At 47.3% G+C, this 25,847-nt stretch overlaps 1 protein-coding gene across 2 annotated transcripts in view; it reads right to left on the bottom strand.

Moving 5' to 3' along the window:
- Pfkfb3 (6-phosphofructo-2-kinase/fructose-2,6-biphosphatase 3) overlaps window positions 1-25,646 on the bottom strand; it is a 73,973-nt gene extending 48,327 nt beyond the window's left edge. The window contains exon 1 of one of the 2 annotated variants that reach the window (XM_047520082.1): window positions 25,504-25,646. In XM_047520082.1, coding sequence (XP_047376038.1) covers window positions 25,504-25,519 — 16 coding nt within the window. In that variant the 5' untranslated portion in view covers window positions 25,520-25,646. Of the gene's footprint in view, window positions 1-10,696; window positions 10,780-25,503 lie in introns of those variants that run through there. The other variant, XM_047520084.1, reaches the window with a different exon arrangement.
- Between the last annotated feature and the right edge of the window lie 201 nt (window positions 25,647-25,847).

The raw sequence follows: 25,847 nt of genomic DNA, 5'->3' as shown, positions 1-25,847 counted from the left end.
TGGGGAACGAACCCGGGGCCCTGTGCTTGTAAGGCAAGCATGGGAATAATTTAATCTCAAGTGAAAACAGAAGCTATTCACAAGGTTCATGCTTCCCACACTTACAAGGACCATCCCTAAGCGCCACCAGCAGAGCCCAGTGGAAGAGGAACTCTGAGCCCTCAAAGCCTTTTAGGCCCCAGAGTGAACCAAAACGTGAGCACACAGTGCTGCTGAGCACCTTGTTTTCTCTCAGTGGAAATGAAGAGGAAGGACTTAATTCCAGGTTATCCAGGTCTCATGCAGGCTTTGGCTCTTGCCCAAGTCACCCAGGTACCTGTGGTCCAGTCAGTAGGCCCAGCTCCACACAAGTAGACAAGCCCAGCAAGTGAGCCTCAGGTCTTGGTTTCCTTGGCTGGCAGCCCTAGGCAGCCAACTGGCCCGGGAGGTCAGGCCAGGCTATGGAATCCCTCACCCTGCAGAACTTGAGCTGGAGGCCGCATGTCCCCTGCCTGGGGTGATGCAGTCAGGCAGGTGTGCAGGGCATTGTGAGACAGATGAGAATTCGACTTGTTTATTATTTACTGAAGATGACTTTTCTAGGAACTCTTACCCTGGAATAAGAAACTAAGTTACACGGCTAGGTAGGGAAAAGGTCAGGGAAGTCTTCTGGTAAACAGGTCTGGGTCAGTGAAATGATGTGACTAGCAGGTCTGAATTAGGAAACCAGAATGAATCACAGAGGTCCAACAACCGTACTGTACAGATGAGGAAACTAAGGCTCAAGAGGATGGTCCGAACAGCCTGGGCTTTGGAGTAAGGCCTAACATTACGTGGTAACATCTGCTGCCTCCCCTTACAGTAATTTGCCCCTCTCATTCCTGTATCTGATTTGTCACCAAATCCTATCTCACATAACATCTTCTTTTAGTTCTTTTTCTTTTGTACTGGGGATTGAACCCAGGGGTGCTTTACTACTGAGCTACATCCCCACTCCTTTTTATTTATTTTTATATTACTTATTTCATTTAATATTATTTTGGTATTGAGGGATGAACCCAGGGGTGCTTTACCACGAAGTCACATCCCCAGCTCTTTTCATTTTTTATTTTGAGACAGTGTCTTGCTAAGATGTTAAGGGTCTTGCTAAGTTGCTGAAGCTGACCTCAAACTTGCCATCCTCCTGCCTCGGCCTCCTGAGTTTCTGGGATTATGGTGTGTACCACCATGCCCAACCATAATGTTTCCTTTATCAGTTATCAATGTTTTTTCCATCCCTGCAGATTTTAACTCTATAAGTCTAACTTAGACCCTAGGTCATCACTTCCCACCTCCTCCTCTACTGCCTCTCCTTTCCAATGCATTGTGCACACCACAGTCTAATCTTCCTGAAACAACACTTTATTCTTCCCCTGCCCAGAAACTCTCCCTGACTCCCTGGTGCCTCCAAGACCAATCTCGGCCTCCTCAGTCTTCACTGAGGGTCCCGACAACGGGATCTCAGCAACCTCCTGCACTTGACCCACTTCTTCCCCACAAACGCCTTCCTGCAGCCCATCTTGGCATTTCTACGGAGCACTCCTCCAGAAATCCCCTTTGCCTTTGTCTACTCCCTACTCATCCTCCACGATGAATGCCTACCTCCCTTGCTGATCCCATAAGCTCTTACTTCCTGTACCACAAAGATGTTAGCTTGGGAGTGTATACAGGTTGTGTGTGTGTGTGTGTGTGTGTGTGTGTGTGTGGGTATGCACATTCCCATCCACACTCAGTCTCTTCAGAGCTTGACTCCTCTCGGCATCCAACACAGCTGCTGGCCTACCTCCCCTACTGCAAGTGGTGCTCAAGACACAGTGACAGACAAGATCTCCCACATGTCAATGCAGCAGATGGCCTCTTCACAAGCTCCCTCCAGGGTGCAGGTCTCTGCTCAGCACTGGGAGCCACAGGACTTCAGGAGCAATGACAGCGATGGGGTTGTTTGTTATGGCGTATGTAAGGGCCAAGGAGGATGCTCCAACTCTACCTGTGCAGTCCGGGAAAGCTACCTGGAGGACACCAGTGCAAGGCACGTTGTGAAGACAGGATTGAGAGAAGTACCCCCAGCCAAGGCTGAGGCAGGAGGATTGCAAATCTGAGGCCAGCCTTAGAAACTTGGCAAGCCCCTAAGCAACTTAGAAAGACCCTGTCTCAAAATAAAAAATAAAAAGGGCTGGGAATGTAGCTCAGTGGCAAAGGTTCAAGTCCCAGTACCAAAAAAAAAAAAAAAAAAAAAAACCTGCCAGGGGCCCTTGTCAAGAACAGCATAGCTGCAGTAGTTGATGGCTACTGGGTAGAAATGACTGGTAATGATGCTGAACCTGAACCTGAGGGTAGACACGGCAGCTTATTATACAATGGCCTGTGCTACAGTTTGGATATGAGGTGTCTCCTAAAAGCTCCTGTGTTGATGCAGGAATACTCAGAGGTGACATGACTGCATCAGAGTACCAAAACCTGATCAGTCCATCTGAGCTTGAATGGACTCACTAGGTGGTAACTGTAGGCATGAATGCAGGAGGTGGGTGATGTGCCACAAAAGGTTCACCTTCCCTGCAGCCCCTTCCCCCCTCTCTCTGCTTCCTGGACATCATGAGCTGAGCAGCTTTCTTCCACCATACTTTTCCGCCATGATGTTCCGCCTCACCTCAGGTCCCAAGCAATAATGGAACTGGTTGACCATGAACTGAACCTTTCAAACTGTGAGCCAAAATAAACTTTTCCTCCTCCAAGTTGTTCTTGTTGGGCATTTTGGTCACAGCCACAAAAAGTTGAGTAATGCAGCCTGCTTTCAGGGAGACAGGACATATACATTCCAGCATCTCAGTCACAAGTGGAAGATCTAGTTCTGTCCTTCTTCCTGGACAAGGTGTCTGGCCTTGGGCGAACTTGTCAATTGCTCCAGTCCTCACCACCTCAGGCTTTTAAGATGTTTTTACTCTGTCTCCCCATTGACCACAAGAGAGATTTTTAAAGAACCTGCACATGCCCTTAATATCTTAAGAAGTGACTCATCACCATGTTATAGTACCTTAGGTCACTAGAACCCAGCATCTTTGGCTCCAGTTTAGAATGTTAGAAATCGGTCTCTCACAGCTTGACCATGAAGGAGTTGGTTCCACAAATTGACCACTAGGTCTTGTTAGGGATCTGAGAAACTTGTGGTGAAACTGCAAGGTCTGCCTAGTGCCAGGACACACCAACAGGACATGCAGCTCTTTGGGAGAACACCTTCCATACCAATGATGCAGACACAGAAGAGCATATTTACCTTGCCCACACCCAGGACATGTCAAACCAGGCCTGGCCAGTACGCTCTAGGCTCGGGGCAAAGGGTAGAAATCCTGCTTTCAAGAGATTTTCCTGTTCCTCTGCCCAGGCTACCACTGGCACACCTCTGTAAAGCCCACATAGATGGCGAACTTCTCATATAAGTAAACCCTTTGCAAATTGACAAGTTCATCATGCCAAGATGTCATCCTGAGGTCAGGGGGCTTTTTAGGGTAGAAAGGGATTAGAGAGGAAAAGACAGAGGCCTTGTGACAGGATGGAAGGTACAGGGCAGAAAGAGTGGTTCCCATGGCTGACTCGCCTCACACCAGCCCCTTCCTCAAGAAGTGGAATGGGCATGGTGGTGCATGTTTATAATCCCAGCGGTTTGGGAGGCTGAGACAGGAAGATCTCAAGTTCAAAGCCAGTCTCAGCAACTTAGCAAGGCCCTCAGCAACTCAGCAAGATCCTGTCTCAAAATAAAAAACGTAAAAAGGACTGGGAATGTGGCTCAGTGGTTGAGCAGCTGGATTCAATCCATGGGGGCAAAAAAAGTATTTTTAAAAGCACAGTGTGGTGAGCAATAACCCAAACCTGAAGACTCCCCTCTGCAAGTCCCACATACAGCAGGTCATCAGGTCAGTGCCTGCCACTCAGGAAACCATTAGAGAGCAGGCCACACCCAAACCCATACTTACATGGATCAGAACAGACTGAAAACATAGCTCCCTCTAAGAGCTCCCCCTCACCTTTCTCCCAAGAGGAATAAGGAAGGACAGAGGCTTTCGGTTCTTATGTGCTTGACGAGCGTTAATAATTGCATTAAATATAAATAAACCAGCCAGCTGTGGTGGCACATGCCTGCAATCCCAGCCACTCTGGAGCCTGAAGCAGGAAGATCACAAGTTTGAGGCCAGTCTCAGAAATTTAGCAAGGCCCTAATCAACTTAGGGAAAGCCTCAAGCAACTTAGTGAGAAGCTTTCTCAAAATAAAAAGGACTGGGGTTGATGTCCAGTGGTAAAGCACCGCTTAGGTTCAATACCCAATATCTAAAAAAAAAAAAAAATCAACCAAAATGAAGAATATTCACTGAGTTAAAGAAGAGGGATATTTCATGGCAAAAGGCTCAATATATCAAGAAGGCAGACAGTTAACAAGCCTAAGTAATTAGACTTCTTTATTCCGATTATCATTTCTTTTTTGGTTTAATTGAGATGTTCCTTATGTTTGCATACTGATCCTCCTGCTGGTGACACCCTCCCCCATCTTTACCTGGTTATTCACCTGACAGGATTCAGCTTGGACACTCCCTCTGGAATAGGGGTTCACCTGATGCATTGACTATGTCCCTTAAAACTTATTTTTTCTTTTTCCCAACCTTCTTCTCCCTGACCTTCTCCTCTCTGATGTTCTTTTCCCTAAACTTTTCCTGAGCTTCTCCTTCCTGATCTCTCCTCCCTAATCTCATTTTCTCTGAATCACCTCTTTAAAAGCCCCCTGTTCCTGCTAATGGGCAGAATCACAGCCGTTGGGACATGATTCCCCTGTGTTTCTCCCTTGCTAGCAAAGCAATAAACTTTATTTTTCCTTTTATGCAAAATCATGTCCTTATTGGCATTGGGGACAAGGACTGAGCTTTTGGCAACACCTCCAACTAACCTTCTCAGACCCGCTTCTTTGAGAAATGGAATCCTCCGAAGACCCCTTTAGCGTAATGACCTCACCTATCACTGCACTCAACAGTCTAAACACAACCTTACTGATCTGTCTCTCTCCACAGACCATGAGTCCTTATGGCCAAGGACTATGTCACAATCATCTCTGAATTCTTGGATAGTACTGAACAAATTGTACTTACTTAATGAGAATTTAAATCTCAAAACTCAAATCTAATAATCTGACTCTGAAACAGAGGCAGTTTTTATTAAAAGAGAAGTAACGGTGAGAAAAAAAATAAGAATAATTTGTACCTGCTCTGCCTTGTGATCATAAATAAGTCACTACACCATTTGGTGCCTCAGTTCATTTAGAGAGTGGTAAAAGAATACAGCCTGGTGGAGTTGCAATTCTAAGTCACAGTATTTAAGTGTGCTTTTCCACTATTAGTTCCCACAGGAAGCAGTGTGACAGACCACTAATTGTGAGGCAAGACGGAAAGTAAAGCACTGTCTGGCCAGCAAGGATGGTGGAAGAGGAACCTCACTGTGGTTCTAGACTCCAGCTACCTGCTCCCCTGAACTGGATGGTGTCCACCCTCTCACCAGCACCTTCTCCTCCCCTGAAGCGGGCTGAAGAAGCCATCTGGACCAAGAAGCACATCAGGAAGCACATGACACATCCCTGATGGGAACAGATCCTGGCAAATCCTCTTAATTCCACCAAGGGTGCCAGGGACCAGGCAGTGAGCAGGTACTTCCTCAGTCTCTACAACAGCACTGGGTGTTCCAGGAGACGTCACAGGATCTGTCCTTGACACCGGTGGTTTTGGGGTTTCCCTCAATGACTAAGACTCTCAATGGAGTTCTGTAGCAAAAAATGGGAAAAGCACTAATTCATGCTTTCTGAGTCAGCCTTCCAACTGCAGAACTCTGGGCTCCAGCCCAGACCTATGGCACAAGGATTTGCATTTGAACACATTCTCCAGAGGATTCCCAGGCACTCGAGCTTGAGAGGGCTTGCGCTCTCCCCATTCTCTCATTACTGCTTTGAGCAGAGGTATTCAGATTTTTCAGATCACAAACTACAACCTCAAATAAGATATTTATTTGTAAATTACATACATGCTGCTGTACTGATACTTTATATGTACAATAAAACCTATCATAAATAAATAGAAATAAAAGAGACAAATTTAAAATGAACATGTAAGTTGTAATATTTTTTTCCTGCACAGGAAGGACTTGAGGCATGTCCTGCCTTCCCAGCTGCTGGATTAAGAGGAAAGTCCTCCGTGCAGATTCTGGTCCTGGATCGGTAATCTCTTCTGGCTTTTCTGAAGCACTTTTGGGTAGGCTATCCTCCTCTGATCCATCCACCCAGCAGGAAGTGGTCTTCCTGCTTCTACCTAAGCTCCACCTCTACCTCCTTAAACAATCTCAGAAGTCACTCAAGATAAGGTGACTACCTCAACTACAGGTTTTAAAATTGTTCCTAGGAACACCATCTAATGTTTGGGATTAAGTTTCTATTTTTGGAGCCCAAGGCACACTCCCCTTTTCAGACCCACTCCCACCTCAAAATAACCCCAAACAGAAGCCCAAAAAATCCAATGCAAAAAGGATGCCCAGAGTGTTACTAACTTAAGGTAACTATAAATAGGGAATAAGAAAAGTCTTCCTAGAAGGCAAGTCATACTATCAATATTTCAATCTTCTCAGGATCCAAGAACCCAAAACTAAAAGAAGCTGGGAAAAGCTCAAGGAAATGCACATCCAAGAAATGAAAACTTGGGAGTTAGATGGGAGGCTCTGGTCTCAGCCTCATGGCCAATTTTGTTTACAAGGCTCAGTAACTGGAATTTTGCCCTAGCCCATAAATATTTAGAGATGCCAAATGTTTAGATTTTTTTTTTTTTAGATTCCATGTATTTGTAAGCCCCTCTGTAGACACCAGCAGCCGCCTCCTCCCTGTTCCCAATGGCAAGCTCATCTGCCTCCTAACTAAGGATCTGAGTGGTCTGGGGAACACATACTGACAGTCCAAGAGCAAAATCAGATATCCCAAGGAAAATAGGTCTGTTCTATACACTCATCAATGACACCCGTCTCCTACATCATGGCCCAGTTGTAGGCTGCCTGTATCCCTCTGTTCATTAAAACTAAGATCCTGCCCTGCTTGTAGCCAGAAAGACCACATTACCCTTCTCCAGGCCCAAGAGAAAGAATGGAGATAATGCTCCCCCTCCACTCCCATCCCCAGGAAGGTCAGTGTGCAAGAAGTTCAAGAATGGAGACCCTGTTAATAAACTTCTGGGAAGACAAGAGGAGAGGCATTGAACTAAAGACCACTTTGGGAGGGTGCTGGAAGTTTTTAGACACTAAGTCACACCATGGAGCTGGCCTGCTTCCCCCTTCCCCACTCCAGGGAGGCTAAATGAAGGCACGGTTCATACCTAGGGGCAGGGGTAGCGGCTGTGCTCACCATTCTTTCTTTGTATTTCCTGGCCATTAAACTCACATAAAAGTAGGTGGGGGCAGAAACTGCAGAATTGTCACTGCTTGACTGTGAGCTCCTTTAAGACTGGAAATAACCATTGAGAAAGTACTAAGCACGTGCAAGGCCACACTGAAGCACCTGGTGCTTAGTAGTTCGTTTAATCCTCACAACTCTGTGAGACTGACCGATTAGGGAGCTGAAGCAGAGACTAGGGAAAGTTTCCAAACCCACACAGCTGCTTAGCAGTGGAGCTGGTACCTGAACCCAGGCAGCTGACTCCAGGGCCCATGCTCAACATTCCACCATTCTGCCCCTCTTACATGCACTCCTGGCCTCCACAGCAGAGCCTGGGATTCAGTCCTACTGAACGAATCCCCACCCCCTTATAAATGTATGAGGCAGCACACCTCAAGATGGCTCATGAATACAAAATGGTCAGCATGACCAGGAACCTACCTCAGTGAGTGGGAGCAGAGAAGACTCCACAGCTGACCCATTACTATCCACAGGCCCCCACCATCTCCATGGCTGCCCCTACCTGAGCTGCCCTTTTGTACAAAAATGAGGTGAAGAGTGGGTCAGGCAAGGAAAACAACACAATGTGACTAAAGCTAGGTCCTTACACCTCTAAACTGTTGATGTCCTAAAGCCCTTTATTAAATATAATCTCGGATTAACAACCTTAGAGATCATTCAAAATGCAACTGAGCAACCATCTACTATTCAAAGACCATGCAAATGAAGGATATGGGGACTTGACAGCAGAAAAAGAAGAAAACTCTTGGGACTTTCCAAGGGGAAAAAAAGACCAGCAGAAACAAACACCATTTCAACTTCTCTACCATATGGCTTGGGGCAGTGTGTGGCTGCCTCAGTGTATCTCAACTTCCTTAAAAGCCTGAGAGCAGAGGAGTGGAAAGAGACCAAAGGGGTTAAGGATAATAGAGGAGGCCTAGGGAAAGGAAGGAAAGAGGATCTGCAGAGCTATCTTGTGGAGCTCTCAAAGTAGTGCTCAGTGTAGAGAGGTGACCAGACACCAAGGCTGCCTCGAGCATACCCCTCCAGGGGAAAAGGAATTAGCTGTTATTTCCTTGATTAGAAACTGTAACCAAGTCTGCCAGGAACAAGAAAAAAAACAGGTATTTCCTCTTCATACACATACTTTAACTCCCATCTTCCAATGGATGTTAAAATGGCTTGTATTTGACAATTTAATTAACATAGTATGGATCAAAAAGGACTTTTAGGCAGGTGTGGTAGCACAGGCCTGTAATCCCAGTGGCTTGGGAGGCTGAAGCAGGAGGATCATGAGTTCAAAGCCAGCCTCAGCAACAGCGAGGCACTAAGCAACTCAATGAGACCCTGTCTCCAAATAAAATACAAAATAGGGCTGGGGATGTGGCTTAGTGGTTGAGTGCTCCTGAGTTCAACCCCTCATACCACCCCCCAAAACAAAACTTCTAAAAAGTGCTCCTCTTCAGAAAGTATGAAGCTATTAGCTAGGCACAGTGGTGCATGCATGTAATCCTGTAATCCCAGTTACTTGGGAGGCTGAGGTAAGAGGATAGCAAGTTTGCGGCCAGCCTCAGCAACACAGTCAGATCATGTATCCAAAAAGAGGGGCGGAGGGCTAGAGGTGTGGCTCAGTGGTAGAGTACCTCCAGATTCAATCCCCATTACCATACGCCAAAAAAAAAAGGTATGAAGCTCTTAATTCATAAAGCAAATTAAATTCAAAGCCTTAGAGAGGGCTGCCTCCATTATGCATCCATACAGGCTTAAGTCTTAAATATCCCACCCTTGGGGACCACAGAGCTGAATCAAATCAGAGTGGGCATTTCCTCCTGTATTCACAGGATGCTATATCTGGTGTTTCCTGAAGGGCTACACTGTACTCAGGTCAAAGTTACTCACTCCAGTCCTTAGAGGGGTCTGTCTCACTTCTAGTCTGATAAAGGGAGATGGGATGGAGAAGAGAAAGTAGTGTCAGCCAGGGTGAGGGTTGAGGAGTAAGCTAGGAGGAAATGAGAAAGATGGAAGGCAATGGGATACTATGCTCACATTTGTTAAACTCAAAGTCAGGATTACTCTTTTAGTAACTGCGAGGGCACTTGTAAGGACAAAACACCCACCAATGAAGGTCTGACTTTATAGTGAGACTGGAGGCCTCTTCCATCCAAGTAACCCACATTGGCATCTTCCCCTGGCCCTGGACAATCTCCCTCTTTACCTGAGGTAACCATCATACAGATTAACAAGGCAGACAAACCCTCCAGTACAGTGTGATTCATTAATGAAGAAACCATTCTGCAATCTCATTATTCACCAAGTAATCTCTTCTATTTAAATAGATACATGAGAAGAAAAGGCAAGGGTTTTGGAGTCTGGCAGATGAAAATTGAATCTTAGCTCCACCACTCTCTCACTAATAAATGTAAACATCTACCTGAACCTGGCTCCAGGATCTAACTTCCTAAGTGTTTATTCCTACCCAGTCTTTATAACTGACCTCAAATTCAACTCCTGTTAAAAAAAAAAAACAAAAACTGTTTTGTCCGGAGGGAGAACAAGATCAGTCTAACCTCTTATTTACATTCTCTCCAATAGGAGCAGACATAGATCACATATCCCTCAGTCCTGCCTTGTCTGGGTTAAACATCCCCACTTCTTGCAACCATAACTCAAGTGACATTTCCTGACCCCTTCCCAGTTTAGTAACTCTACCCAAATTAACTTCAGGCCCTCTCCAAGAAGAATCAGTGGGGCCACAAACCCAATTCTTGAAGGGGGTCTGGACCCCAAGCCAGAGACTAGGAACAGTCTCCAGGGTCTCAGAACTTGCACCCATGACACAGTTGCTTCGTCACCTTGGGACCACCGTGGCCCCCGATCCTCGGAAGGTGTCTTCCCCAGCGGTTTCAGTGCGTTATTTACACGGATGTCATGCACAACATCGTGTCCACGAGCCGCGGGTTTAGCACCACCCTTCTGCCAAGCAGTTGTATTACTTTCAAATCGAAGATGAAAACACTCCGTGCTCTTACGCAACCTCCCTGGTCCAAGACTCCCTTGTTCAACAAAAACAAAAACTCCCTGTAACTGTTTTCCTCTTCTGCGGCTGGCACGCCCATCCCGGCCCCACCCAACTCAGACACTCAGCACCTGCCCGACCCATTTCAACCCCAGTGTTTACAAAGCACAGTCGCTCCCAGGGGTTCTCAGAAAACACCCCCCGCCAGGAAAACACCTGACCGCAGGAGGCGGGCGCCGATGCTCGGCAGCTGGCGCGCCAGGTCCGCGCCGGGTCCACGCGGTGCTCACGGCGCAGACAGGCAGCGCGGGGCACGCCGGGCGGGGCGCGGCGACACGTGAACACAGCGTGCGGCGCGGCTGGGGCGGGGCGGGGCGCGCGCTGACTGGCTCGTGCGCCGCGCGCCGCAGCCAATCCGCGCGGGCCACCCTCCGTAGGCCACGCCCCTTCCTGCAGCAGCTGCCGCGAGTCCTCCGCTGACCTCGGAAGGGATGCTGTGCCCGGTGAGGCCCAGCTGCCTTCAGCGCCGGAGAAGGCGGTGGGGTGCGCCTCAGGGTCCTCAGAGCCAGGGGTCCCTGAACAGGCAGCGCCCTGGCCTCCCGCGGGAACCCCCCCGGGCGTTCTCCATCTCTCGGTCCTTTGTTATCTACTTCTTCATCTCCCTCCCCTCAACGCCGGGCTCCCAGCAGGTATAGGTAGGCCAGAAGGGTTGACACTCGAAGTCTACGTAGGCTTTATCTTTTTTATTTTGCCTTGAAGTATCCTTCTTATTATCAAAGTTATGTACGCTTTTTATGCAGTAATTGAGTGAGCATAAAATATGGCTGGTGGTACTTGCTTCCAAACTCTCCTGTCTGCATATTTTATAAACTCCCAGGGAGGGCTCACTGAAGGTGTGATCTCCCTCTACACAAAGCCATCGCTCTTTGGGGTGGGGGTCAGCTATTATCCTGAGAAATGTTAGTGAATACAGCCAGCAGCAAAGGAGATCCAAGATGAAGACAACATTCCTAGGGAAAACAAAAAAAGTAAGTGGAAAACGCAGCTCTGGAATGGGGAAAGGAGAGAACTATGTGCTGCTGAACTGGAACAAGAGATCAGTATGAATTTATGGTTTTTAAAAACATGTTTTCTACCTCTGCAAAGATACCCCAGAAGCAAGAAAGTCCAGATCCTGACTTCTAACTATCATTTTCCACTAAAAGCAAGCAGATCCTTTGAGGAGTGGCTGATCTCAAGACTGAGATTGGGAAGTCAAACCTGCAACATCTGATTGTGCTAGGAATTAACTCAAAGCCAGGCATGATGGGCATGCCTTGTAATCCTAGAAACTCTGGAGGCTGATGCAGGAGGACCACAAGTTCTAGGTCAGCTCTGGTAACTTAGTAAGACCCTTTCTCAAAAACCGAAAAGGGCTGGAGATATAGCTCAGTCATAGAGTGTCCCTGTGTTCAATCCCAAGTATGGCAAAATAAATAAATAAATAGATAGATAGAATAGATAAATAAACAGGAGCTCAAAAACAGATGAGAATGTGCCAAAAGGACTCAACAGCCAGCTTGAAGGAGCTCTCAGGCAAATTTGGAACAATTTGAGCATCAAAAGGAATAATGTCTCAAGTTGTAACACATGGAATAATAATTTTTAAAATCCCTGAGTCCATGCTGATAATATAGCTACTATTACTAATAAAGAAATTAAAATGTCAAAATGTTGATGGAGAGGAAAGCTCTTCTTTACGAATGCCAGCTAATGGCATTAAAATGTTTTTCATCTGCTTAAAGGCATGTCTCCTGGATTGGGTGGCTTTCCCTTTTTTAAAAAGCCAGGGGCAGTGGCACACACCTGTAATTCCATCTACTCAGAAAGCTGAGGCAAGAGGTGCGATCACAAGTTTGAGGCAGCTTGGGCAATTCAGCAAGACCCTATCTCACAATAAAAAAAAAAAAATTTAAAGGGCTAGGGATGTAGCTCAGTGGCAGAGTGCCTCTGGGTTCAATCGCCAATGCCACAAAAAATAATAAAAGGCCATGGTGGTGCACACCTGTAATCCCAACTACTTGGGAGGGTGAGGCAGGAGGATGGCATGTTTGAGGCTAGCCTCCAGAACTTAGTGAGACCCTATCTCAAAAATAAAAAAGGGCTAAGGATATAGTTGAATGGTAGAGCACCCCTGAGTTAAATTCCTAGTACCACAAAATAAATAAATATAAATATACACATATATCCCCTTGTGTTAACATATCAAGAATTGTTTAGCCTCCTGTCAAAGTGCGTTTTAGAGTACTGCCATGAACATCACATCTAACATCTATTTCAGTAACACACCTACACCTACAAATGGTATTGCTGATTTTAGGATATGTGTGAATTTCAGCTTTACAAGATAAATACCAAACTATCTCCAGAGTATTCAATTTCAACTCCTACTAACAATGATTAAGGGACCTTTTTAATCCGTATTTTCTCCAACATGTGAAATTATGTGAAATTATCTAACCTTGTCATTTAGCCAAATAGGGGCCAAATGTGTCTCAATCTTCATTTTCCTGATCACTAAAGAGGTTATATTTCTTTATTATTTACTAAACTCAAATGTTATGACATTCAGATTTTTGATTTTTCACTGCCTGGTTTTCAAAAGGTCTTACCAGTCAATCATCAGTTATAAAAACAAAGTTCACAGCCTCTGAGAGAAAAATAACTGTCTCCTTTCTAAGCAGAGTTGGCTCTTCTATAACATAGATTAGGATTTACTGTTATGCATGTGCTACTTATTGCTATTCATTCCAGAATGGATTTTTTAAAGTTTATACAGTTAAGATGTCAATTTCCTGTAAAGCAGTAGTGACAATATGACCTTTTCACTTCATTCAAATGCTTTCAGTGAAAAAGCTTTTATATATAATCCAGGATTTAAACAAAACATGATTTCAGCTTGAAATAGATTCCCTTTGTCATTGTCCATTTATATCTAGGCCACAGGAAATGATGTGACAAAAGCAGATATGATTTCTGAGAAAGTACATGCTAACTGACTCATTTTTATTGTAAAGGGATGACATTCAAGTTTTAGATTTTTCACAAAGAAACCAGATTGAGATTCCTTTGCCGTTATTCTGAGGCAATAAGTTGATGATAAAATTCTTGTTTTGATTTTCTAATAAATCCGTCTAGCAAAATTGGCTAGGAAAATAATCTTCCATCATTTCAGGCTGCTGGCCCAGAGCCATAAAATTAACTTGGATTCTTTCTTTTTGTTCTTCAATCATGAATGAGGTTTTTAACTGTTTCTCTAAGACAGGGCATCTAGCTGTCACCAAGACTGTGGCACAAAGGTAAACTGGAGGTCAGAGTGATCAACTGCCCTGGTTTGCCTGGGAAAAGGGGGTCTCTAGAACTTACGACTGTTGGTGCTAAAATAAGGTAAGTCCCAGCAAACCAGAATAAACTGGTCACTCGGTTTGGAGGCTTAATCAGCTGGAGGCTGGGCTGAGTTGACTCAGGAAGCCTTCCTGAGTTGGGTTTTACCTTTCCCCTCACAATGGAGCCCTTCTCAGTTTGTGGAAATGGAGGGAAGGACAGAAATTTAATTGTCAATACACAGAAACAAGGGAATCTGGGAAACCTAGTAAATGCTTTCCTCCCACATTGGAAGATATCGTGCTCAGTGCCTATAAGTAAACCACACAGAAACTTTCCTAGGTTCTTATAGGTAGCAGTGAGCATCAGCCCTGAATTTGAAAATCAATTTCTTTTCCCTCCCTCCTTTTTTCACCACTTGATGGCACCACTGTCACTGCTGGGACCCAGCCTAAGGGCCACTTTCTACTTAAAATCAAATCTGTCTGATGATCGGCCCACAGCATGATGGATCTTTCTGGAAGACTGTTTGTTGAGTCCAGTACTTTTGAACTATGCAGTGACCCTGAACTGGTGCTTAGGGAGGTCACAGTGACCTCATACAGGCTCTTCAAGGCGTCCACCAAAGATGGATGGAAGAGGTGTCTGCTGCCCTTGTAACCAAGCGGTCTGCTCAGCTCTGCAGCATACCACCTCAGCTCTTTTGTGCAGCTGTTTAGGAAGAAACTGGTGCTCTCAGCATCTCTAAGACTCATGTAGAAGGCAGTGTGGGAGTCATCCGTGATTGATTCGCTCTCTTTCACCCACATCTAATCCATCGACAGATCTTGTCATCACTGCTCACCTGATGCCTAGAGACTCCTACCTGCCCACCCTGCTTCACTGCCATCACCCTACAATCTATGCTCAGGAGAATAACCATGAATGAAATGTGTTTTATAACATCAAGTTAATTCATGTCGTATCTCCACTACAACTCTCCAAAGGCTTTGCACTCCCCTCTGAGTCAGAAACAAAGTCCTTACCATGGCAGATGAGGACCTGCATGACCTGCCCACTACCTCCCTGAGCCCACATCCATCCGGCTCCCATACACTGCTATTGCCGTACAGATTCCTCCAGAGCTCAATCTGCCTGCTCCAGCCATGGGCCTTTGCCTCACACCTCCCTGCCTGGAACACTCCACTCCCTCCCTTCAGTCTCTGCCCACGTGCCACCTGGCAATGATCATCCTATTCACAACAGCAGCCCTCGCACCCCATGCTCCTCCTCCCTCTCCCACTTCTTTGCTGCTCTTTCTTTCCCAGCACTTAGACCCACTGGACACACTGCATTCACTTGCTTGTCTTTATTGTTGGTCGTCCAGGAGTTTTATCTGTTTTATTCACTTCTATATCCTCAACACTTACACCCAGACCTGGATTACTAGACATTAGTAGGTATGTTAGTCAACTTTCTGTTGCTGTGAAAAAATACCTGGAATAATCAACTTGTAAAGAGAAGAAGTTAGCCAGGCATGGTGATGCATGCCTATAATCCCAGCAACTTGGAAGGTTAAGGCTCTTGCCACCCTGGGCAACTTAGCAAGACCCTGTCTCAGAATAAAGGGCTGGGGACATAGCTCATTGGTAAAGCATTTGCCTAGCATGCATGAGGCCCTGGGATTAATTTCCAGCACTGCAAAAAAAAATAAAAAGGGCTCAGAGTGTGACTCAGTGATAGCGACCCTATAGGTTCAATCCTCTGTAACACCAAAAAAAAAAAAAAAGGAAAAAGTTTATTTTGACTGACAGTTTCAGAGGTTTCAGTCCATGGTCAGTTGTGGTACTTACTCCCCCTTTACCCAGATCCACAGCTCCCTCCCGTGGCAGCCTTGCTCAGAAAGCTCCCAGGAGGGTCAGATGCCTCCACAGCAGTGCTGACCAGCAAAGCTCCCTGGCAGGCTTCTGTCTCCTTGGACCTTCCAGAACTTGCTGCAAACTTAAGTCACACAGAGCCATAGGTGCAGGGGAGCCTGAGGAGGGAGGTTATAGTTCCCAGCCTCTGCAGAATGAGCACACATACAGAAAAGTAGCTTCAGGATGGTGGGTTATATATAGTCCATTAGTAGCCTTGTTGTCAATTTACTGGAACAGAAGCAGCCTCTATTTCTATGAAATAGAAAAGACTAAAAAATACCAGAGTGTACTACATAGTCTTAAGTATTACTTCATGAAACATTTTTGTCCAAGCATAAGCCAAAGCTATTAATCAGAATTTCTGGGGCATTCAGCTTCCTTAAAAGCTTTCCAGTTGATTCTAATGTACAGACAGAACAAGAGCCTCAGGAGTCTGACACCCATGGATCTAAGCCAGAATCTGGCCAGTGACAGTCACAGGGCCAGGCTTTCCCTAGAGTCTGTCTGCATCCAGCAGATCTTTCTTGTGCCCAGGCTGCCAGACCTTCTCTTTTGCTCTTCCTGTTTCAAAGTCCATACTTCCTTTGAGGCACCTCCCCAACTTCCTGTTTACCACCCACTGACTGATTAGACTTTCTCTACCCCTTTAACTAGACAAGCCTCTAGCATGACTTATGTATCATCAGGGAGAGAGTTTCCAGGATTCCATCATCAGGGTCAGCATCCTAAGCAGACTGTCAAAGCACCAAACCAACATCCTGGGAAAGAGCAGAATTCATCAAAAGCACCAGCAGAGACAGTAATCAGGTACACGCCTGTACTCTCAGCCTGTACAGAGGCGAGTTCAAGCCCAGCCTGGGCAACTTAGACCTTTTTTCGAAATAAATAAAAAGGGCTGGGAATGTAGCTCAGCAGTAGAGCACACCTAGGTCCAATTCCCAATACTGCAAAAAAAAGGAAAAAGTACCAGCAGCACCTCAGTCTGCCTGCATGTGAGGGGAGAGAGCCAAAGTAAGGGTCCCAGTGCCTCTGGAAATCACTTATTGTCTAGCTGCTCAAGGACAGGGCTGGAGGGGCTCTCATTTCTAACAAAGTGTTGGTTGAAACACAGGCCAGGGGAGTATCTGAAGAGCAGTCCCATCAGAATGGCTTTGGGAAAACATCTGGACAGGCTAAGGACAACCACCTTCTACTCTTCACACTTCCCTTGGCTGCCTCCACAAGGCTTGAACTGGAGCTGGTCAACTTGCTCATATCCTGCACACAAGACAGTCAGGAGCCAGACACAAGGTTTGGGGAAAATAGAAAGGGGGATAGTCAATAGACTCAGGCTGAACCTCCTTTACTCTCCTCAGTGTTTTCCCCCTCTGCTGTCCTAATCACCCAGCAGGAAACCTTGGGATTATTCCTTTGCAGATCATAAAATGATGAGCAATTTTTGTGTTATCATTTTCTGCATTTTCCAATTTGCCTACAATTAAGCATGTAAAGAAAACACTAAGGCTTCCAACTTTCAAAATTAATTAAATCTCTTCTTCCAGCCATCTATAAAAGTGCATAGTCATCCCTTCTAAAAGGAAGGCAAGAGGGACCTGCTTCCGGATGACTTTAGACTCTGTGAAGCCTATCAAAGGATGCTTTGTTGCTTGGCACAGTGGTCAGGGTTGTAGTCCCAGCAGTTTGGGAGGCTGAGGCCAGAGGATTACAGATTCAAAGTTCTAAGCCAGTCTAGGCAACTTAACTAGATTCTGTCTTTAAAAAGCCTGGGGATGTAGCTCAATGGTACAGTGCCCCTAGGTTCAATCCCCAGTACTGAAGGAAAAAAAAGATGCTTTGCAGTGAGGCCATCTGAAGAACCATAGACTTATGCTGGGGATGGCCTGACAAGAAAGAGTAAGAGAGACATGGACAAATGTGCTTTGCATCCACGGAATGCTGGTCACAGCAAGGATACTGTTATGGTTTAGATATGAGGTGTCCCACAAAAGCTCATGTGTGAGGAGACAATGTGAGAATTTTCAGAGATGAAATGACTAGTTATGCGGTATAACCTAATCAGTGGATTAATCCACTGATATGGATTAACTGGGCTGTAACTGTAGACGGCCAGGGTGTGGCAGGAGGAAGTAGGTTACCAGGGGTGTGACTTTGGGGTTTATATTTTGTCCCTGGTGAGCAGGACTCTGATTCCTCATTGCCATATCCTGAGCTGCTTCCCTCTGCCACATCCTTCTGCCATGATGTTCTGCCCAACCTTGAGCCCTGAGCTATGAAGTCAGCAGATCATGGACTGAACCTGTAAAACCGAGAGCCGAAATAAACTTTTCCTCCTCAGTGTTGTTCTTGTGGGGACATTTGATCACAGCCATAAAAAACTGACTAAAATAGATGCCCTTTTCATGTAAATTTCAGTCCTCAAGTCAAAGCCAAACAAGCACATGGAATCCAGAACAGGGTCATGGCCTCTTCTTTTGCTACTTGCCTGAGAACTTGACCTCTCACCTAGGATGCTAACAGATACCAGGCCAAGATGCCCAGGACAGACTCGGGAGGATAAAGGTACAAATGGAATTCCTTTTGTCTCCTGCAGCCAAGTTAGCCATGAAGCTGGGAGGCTGGACACCTGGTGTCTGTAACAAGCATCGAAACAACTAGGGCACTTCGATCTCAGAACCAGAACTGAAGGGAATCTTAGCTCACCTGCTTTGACAGATGGGTAGAGGCCAGTGACCTTGATGGCCTCCTTGAGATCGCCCAGCTGACACCTGATGCTGGTGAACCTGTCAAAACCTGGTTTCCTGGCTCCCAGGCCACTGTTTGCTCCTAGTGCCATGGCATCTTTGAACACATTCCTGACACTGCTCCAGTGCTTCAGCAGCCTCTCACTGCCTGTGCGGACCTGCCTGAGCAGCTTCCAGCACTGTCCCACAAGAGCAAATGATGAATGCACACTTACAAACCAACTGATCTGCAAACATGACCACAGGCCTGTGGAATGAGTAAGTGGCTTCTACATGTGGTCACCCAGGAGCCCTTCCTTATGTTGGGCAGATGTTATTATAAAAAGACCTAAGCTCTTATATTTCCTTGGAACACAACTCCTGTAGAAAAGCAAGCAAGGGCACAGTGTTGGGAACAGGCATGACCTCACCCCATTGCCTGTGCCCTCCCTTCTTCTTCTTCTTTTCTTTTTTCCTAATACTAGGGAATTGAACCCAGGGATGCCCTACCAGTAAGCTATACTCCCAGCCCTTTTTTATTTTTATTTTGAGTCAGAGTCTTGCTAAGTTGCTGAGGTTGGCATTGAACTTGTGATCCTCCTGCCTCAGCTTCCTGAGTAGCTGGGATTACAAGTGTGCACCACCTCAATGGTCCCTTGCCCTTCTTGAGTTGACTTCTGTGGCTTATCTCCCCTCGGTTCATTTTATCCGGTTTTGTCTATATACAGATACTGGGAAGGATGGGTAACACAGTGATGAGCCTTCGAACCCCAGGGGCATTAGCCACAGATACTGAGGGAACAGGAAAGCCACCAGTGTCTGTCTGCTGGTACTAGGTCACAGACGAAGAGGCAGCCCTGCTGGGAATTTCCCAGTGGCCTGAGAAGGTACAAGAGAGACTCACCGTTCTGCAGAGGTGAAAGGAATGTAATGTGAGCTTGAGACTTTCAGGGATCCACAGTTCCTGAGGACTTCATGAGCAGTTCATATTTTTAGCTCTCTGCAAGAAGACACCCTACTTTGAGGACCACCCCCCCAGTCTGAATTAACTAGCGCACTGACCATGCTCATGCTGAGGGCACCAGGGGTGATGTTTAGAACTTGATATTTCCTTTTATTGGCATTGTCTTTATTTTAAATTACATTTGGGTACATGATACCGTATTTAGGTCTTCTAAGGATCCTAACTCGGCTCTGCAGCTACCCATTCCAAAAGAAAATGGAGTTTTTGATTGATTAACCAAGATTAACCAAGTATAAAGTTTACGAAGCACTCGCTACCACGTGGCCCATATAAGTTTGAGGTATAGACCCCAACTCAAGTAGCTTACAAAACTGGATGCAGGAAGCATTTTGAGAACAAATGAGTGTTAAACTTTGGTTATGGGACAGGATATACCTGCATGAGCTGCCATGAGCTTAGAATAGACAGAAAAGGTGTCAGAAAAGATGTGGACTTTGTTTTCAGGAATGATCCAAAGTGTACACATGTGTGTGCATGGATGTGTGTGTGGGTGTAATGCAGCATGAACTGTGTGGTAGGCACGTGGGAAGATGGGCTGGGTCTGAGGAGAAAGGTAACAGGTGAGTGAGCACACACAGTGGGGTCCTCGGTGGGGGTCCTCAGTGGACACTGTTAGACACTGAGGAACTCACCTGAACACTTCATGGAGTAATGAGGAAATGCTAGATGGGTATAGCTAAATAATTAAAGGCCGGAAAGACATTGTCAGCAGGGAGTTCAAGTGATAAGCAGGGGAAGGGAAACATAGAGACAGAAGGCCCCTAATTGGAAAAGGAGCTGGCTCAGCTGGGTTGGTAGGTGCCCTCCCAAAGCCAATGTCATTCCTTGGTACCCTCTCCTGGAGAAGCATGTCAAAGTTGGTGTCAGAGAAAGTCTCTGAAATTCAGGGAGCCCAGTTCATGGTCACCAGGTTCCTAGGCACCATGAGAGAAGAGAGAAAAGAGAGTACATTCCCTACTAAGGAAAAGACTCCAGTGGAGGACCATACCTGGCTCTGCAGGGGCCCAGGAAAGGGATGAGAGAATCAGCGATGGGCCCAGCTTCCTCTGCGAGGATGTCTTTCTAGGATCTGCGCCAGTGGGGAAACCAAAGAGACAGTCCCAGTTTGGGGTCCAGAATGCTGGCATAGCTTCCACTGAGCTCCTGTAGAAAGCAGCTGGCCTACAGAAATTCCAAAAGTGCTACATCCCTGGAGGTGACCCTGTCACTTTGTTGCCCCTCATGTTCCCCTGTGGAACCTCTATGGTCAGAGTGTGACCAGTTAATGCATCGTGTAACTGTGGCCTTGACATTCAGATGGCTTACTCTCCACAATACCCCAACCGGGGTTTATGAGTTTAGCACCTATGACAGCAGTGCCCTGGGAACCCCTTTGTCCTGCCAGCAGAAGAGGCAGAACCCAGGGCTATTTCCATCCACTTCCATCTGCACGTACCTCTCACAGATCCAGAAGATTGAGGCGTCTGAATCTGTCTCTCTACTAGGCCCTAATGTAAAACCTTGCTGATTGTTAATGGCAGACTTCTTGTACATGATTTCTGCCTGAGAGATACCACATATCGCATCATGTCATGTCGTGTCACAGCACTGTGGTCCTTGTTGGAAAGGCAGAATAAGATCACGTGATTTATCACATGATTTGCTGAGGTGCCTCAGCAAGTTACTTAATGTCTCTCAGGCCCCATTGTCATTCAAATATAAGTAATAATACCAGGAACTTTTGAGGGTTGCTGGGTGAATGGATAAATGGAAACACATAAAGTACTTTGTACAGTTCCCAGCACTCAGAAGGGACCTGCAAAGTTTAGTTTCTAATTATCATTAGAACAATGTTAGAATGCTCGGCTGCTATTCCATGTTGTTCCTTCTGACCATGGGGAGAGGCAAGAAAACTTGGAAAATCATTGTCCAAAGACATTTTTATAGAACTCTACACCTGAAAAGGACCTCAAAAATTTAGTCATGACCCCTATCTCCAGGCTGAGCCACACCTACACTCCTGGAGAGATCCAGGTTTTAAGGGGCAAAATTCTTGCTGAGGATGAAGCGCCTCAGTCTCCCTCACAGCCTCCCAGATTAAATCATGACATTTATGACTCCTTCCAGGTCTAGCTGATGTGCTTCCTGCTCCTTTTTGTTCTCTTGAATCTCTTTCATGTTTCATCTCAGGACATGAACTTCTCCCTATTCAGACTAATCAAATCAACTTCTAGAGACCCACTTCTAGCAGCTCAGCTAGGGAGGTGACCCTCCCTCCCACTACAGTCGAGGTCACCCTGGAGACCAACCAGGAAGAGAACTGAGCACTGACTACGGTGCCTTATCATCCTTCCCTCTGCCTCTGCTGCTTGAGACTTACCACAAGCAAGGGCCACCTGGCTCAATTCCAGCTGCCGCCATTTATTCTGCCCCAAATATATGGTTTCTGCCTGACACGTACCACAGCATTTTGGTCCATGTTGGAAAAGTAGACTACCAGGTTTAAGTTCTCTGGCTCAGTCACAGCCTCTAGAACCACAGTCTGTGACAGTCCAGTGAGGTTGACCAGGGCCACATCCCTCTCAATCCAGAGTCCAGTCCCCTTAGTTGGAATATTTTTACTCAGAACTGCTATGTTCTGAAAAAAAAAAAAAAAAAAAAAAAAAAAAGAACTGCTATGTTCTGAATCCCTCTCCTTGGCACTTGCTGGGGAGCGCAGGAGATGAACTCCAAGGTGAGGACCCCATATCTGTATGTTCACCCCATGCTGGCACATAGTAAATGCTCAGTCTAGAGAGTGAATGAATGAGAACCGGGTACAACGGTGCACGCCTGTAATCCCAGCAGCCTGGAGGGCTTATGCAGTAGTACTACAAATTTAGAGCTAATATCAGCAGTTTAGCAAGGCCCTAAGCAATTTAGCAAGATCCTGTCTCAGAATAAAAAATATCTTTTAAATAGAGCTGGTTATGTAGCTGAGTGATAAAGAACCCCTGGGTTCAATCCCCAGTGAAGAAAGTAAGAAAAGAAAAGAGGTAGCATACACTCAACTTTGCTCTAATGAAATTCAGTAGATGTCATTGGGTTTTTCCTACAGGCAAGGCACAGGACATAAGATTTTTTTTTTTCTTCTTCTTTTATCCCTGGGACAAGGGATTGAAACACTGAGCTACATCCCCAGTTCTTTTAATTTTTTTATTTTGAGACAGGGTCTTGCTAAGTTGCTCAGGCTGTCCTTGATCCTTCTGTCTCAGCATCCGGAGTCTCTAGGATTATAGGTATGTGCCACCATGCCTGGTCAAGACCTAAGATCTCTGGCGATTATCTGCTGTCCCACCAGATCCACTGTCCACTATCCAGCACCATGTTCCAGCAGGCTACCTGTACGGACAACTCACCAGACTCTGGCCCTCTGACTGTCAATGCCACAAGATCACAGGGGCAATTAAGACCTGGGTGCAATTCTCCCAGCTCCCACTCTCTGGCCTACGAGCTGCCTGCATCCTCTGAGGAGGCTCCAGTCAGGCAGCTGTCACCAATAACTGTTCTGCCCCGAGACATTTTAGACCTAGGGGCAGAATGCCCAGGGTTCTGCACTAACCCTTGTGGTCTCCCTGCATGTTCCCCCGTCCCCTATTACTAAGCCCTCATTCAACTCTTCTCAGTGTTTTCTGCCAGGCCCCTGACAAAGCTGATCCCAAGTCTTAGGCTTGTCAAACACAGAAATGCCGCATGGAAAGGGACTAGCAGCCATCCCTCTGGCTCCTGGCCCACTGAAGAAGCCTTCTCCATCTGGCTGCACTTGAATTTGGGAGAAGGGCAACAGAGTCTTTCCATTTCCTATTCATAAACTTACATGTTAAATAGTTAATACATTCAGATGGCTCAAAACTCAGAAAGTGCAGAAGGGGATGCACACGGATGCCTCCCCACCTGTGCACAGCACAGAGACAGGGTGCGGTGCTCCCTCTCGCAATGGACTTTCCCCTCCGGGCAGCTTCAGAGGACAGAGCACCAGGACACCAAGAGAGCCACGCCCTGGCTCCCTGCAATTCCCTCTTGTGACTGTCTACTGCTAAACAAGAGCTCACCGTTCAATCAATCAGGGAAGCGCTACCTACAACTCACAGCCTGTCAGAGTTTGTACCTTGGCTCACACCAGAGTTTCTGGAAAATTCATCTAGCACTGATTCCAAGCAAGCACTGTTTCTCACACACACGGACCCTCAGGAAGTAGCGTCCATGGAAAAGAGGGTGATCCTTTCCTTACTGCGCAGCAATCCTTTTTAGTAAAGCAACAAACAGAAGCAAAGCTTAACTCGAGTGGGCAGTTTGCACATGTTCTGACCTGTGTAATAATACACTACGATGTACTGTCATAAAGTGAAATCTTCATAAGGCAACCCCCTAAGCCCTGTGACCGGTAAACATTTGTCTTTGCCTTCTAGGAGTTTGCCAACCAGCAACCACAGCACAAAGCTAGCAAGAGAAGTGATGAACTCACTGACAAGTGACTTTTCACACTAGAGTTAATGAGGTGGGGCAGGGACTCTGAGAGTCTCAGGACAGCCAAGAGACCAGGTGGCTCCCTTACACACGGAACAATGGAGACACTGACTTCAGCCACTGTGGGTCTAAGTGTCACCAGCTGACTGAGGATGGGACAGAACTCCACCCCTGCTCTTTGAACAGCACTTTGCCTTCTCACAACCTCCTAACTCCCTATCTCCAGGGAGTGTAAGTCAGCCCTGTTCACTGCCAGGAGCTTACAATGGTACCTTAGTACCCTCTCTGCTTAAGGGACAAAGGCCAGTACAGCTACCCAGCAACCGAAGTACTAACCTGACAATTGACCCAAATTATGAGAGAGACAAGGAAGCTGGGTGGAGGGTTCAGAGAGAGCCACATGACACAGTTTCAGAACCTTGGGAGGCCAGACTTCCACTCAATCCCCACCAGCAATGTACCCAGGAGAGTGGGGAGTCTTTGGTTCCTGAGTAACAAAGGGTCACCTGAGCCCAACATAAACAGAAAACGCAGGAGTCAGACAGACCTGGTTTGAAAGTAAAATGAGCCCCCCTCTTCCAGCACTTCTGCTGCCCCAACATCTACCCGTGGGCTCTGCTCTGAAGGTGGCCCTGGGTTCCTGCCCAGCTCTAAGCTATGACTGAAGGAGTCACTGGACCTCCATTGCCCCGCCTGTAAAATGGGGCCAAATACATCGGCGACCCTCCCCAGGAGCCAACAGACGTTTCCGAGCTTTTCTGGCAGACTTTGCACCAGGTGCAGAGAAGGACACAGTGAGTGAGATCAGATGCAGGAGCCATAGCAGAAGACAGGGCCTGCAGAAACAGCGAGATGGGCACTGCCCGCGACTGCCAGGCTGACCTCACTCAGGCATTGGTTTGCTTCTCTGTGTCCTGTCGCCCAGTCCTTCCACAACTGCCCTTCTTCGTGTGCTCATTTTTTGCCAAGGAAGAAATTGAGCGTAGGTGGTAAAATGACTTCCCCGGGGTCCGCAGGGGAGAAAGGGCAGAGGCGGGACTGGTACAGATCTGCCTTGCACGGGAGAGTCACTTCCCCTCCGCAGCCAGGCGCTAAGCCGCCCTACACGGCACAGTTCCAGCCGCCAGAGTCGACAGCCCGCTGCGGGAACCCTAAAATTCCCGTCCTCTGTTCGGTCTGCATCTCGGGACTCTTACGCAGCGGGATTCCGGGATTCGCTGAAAAGTGCCGCGACTCGCACCCGGCGCTTTCTGCCGCCGGCTCCGGCACGTGGTGTCGCCGCGGAGTCGCCGGAGGGGACAGTGCGGGGGTAAAAGGGACAATGCATAGCTGGAGAGGCAGTGCAGGGTCGTGGGGACAACGTGGGACCCGAGGGTACAGGGCAGCGCGAGTCTCAGCATCAGCCCCGACACCGCTGTGGTCCCTGAGCGCGAGGCTTCCGCACCTGGCGGGGACCCGAGCCCGCCTTTGCCCGCAGGGGCCGCGCAGGTCTCCAGAGCGCGCGAGCAGAGCGCGGGGCGTTCCAGGGGGACCCCTACCTTTCCTGAAGGGCATCGCGCAGGGAGCGCTCCCCGCGGGGCTGGCCCGCGACGCACAGGCAAGCCGATGTCCAAGCGGCAACCCCGCGGTTCGGGGCGCCTGCGGGTGATGGGGCAGACGAGGGAGGGGAAAGGGACATATTTGGTCAAAGCCTGGCGCGTCACCGCGCGGAGGAGGCCCCGCGGCGAAGCAGGAAGCGCGGGAGGCGTCGTCACCCGTGCGCTCCCGGCGCCTGCGGGCTGCGCGGTGAGGCCGGGGGTGCTGCGCCGGGTCCCGCCCTGTCCCAACACGGCCCCAGAGGCGGAATTGGCTAGAGCGCTGGGGCTGCCGCCTGCCTTTGCCG

This window comes from Sciurus carolinensis, chromosome 12, assembly GCF_902686445.1.
Source record: "Sciurus carolinensis chromosome 12, mSciCar1.2, whole genome shotgun sequence".
NCBI classification, from domain to species: Eukaryota; Metazoa; Chordata; class Mammalia; order Rodentia; family Sciuridae; genus Sciurus; species Sciurus carolinensis.
Note: the sequence above shows the minus strand (reverse complement) of the source record. Positions and strands in the feature narration are given on the sequence as shown.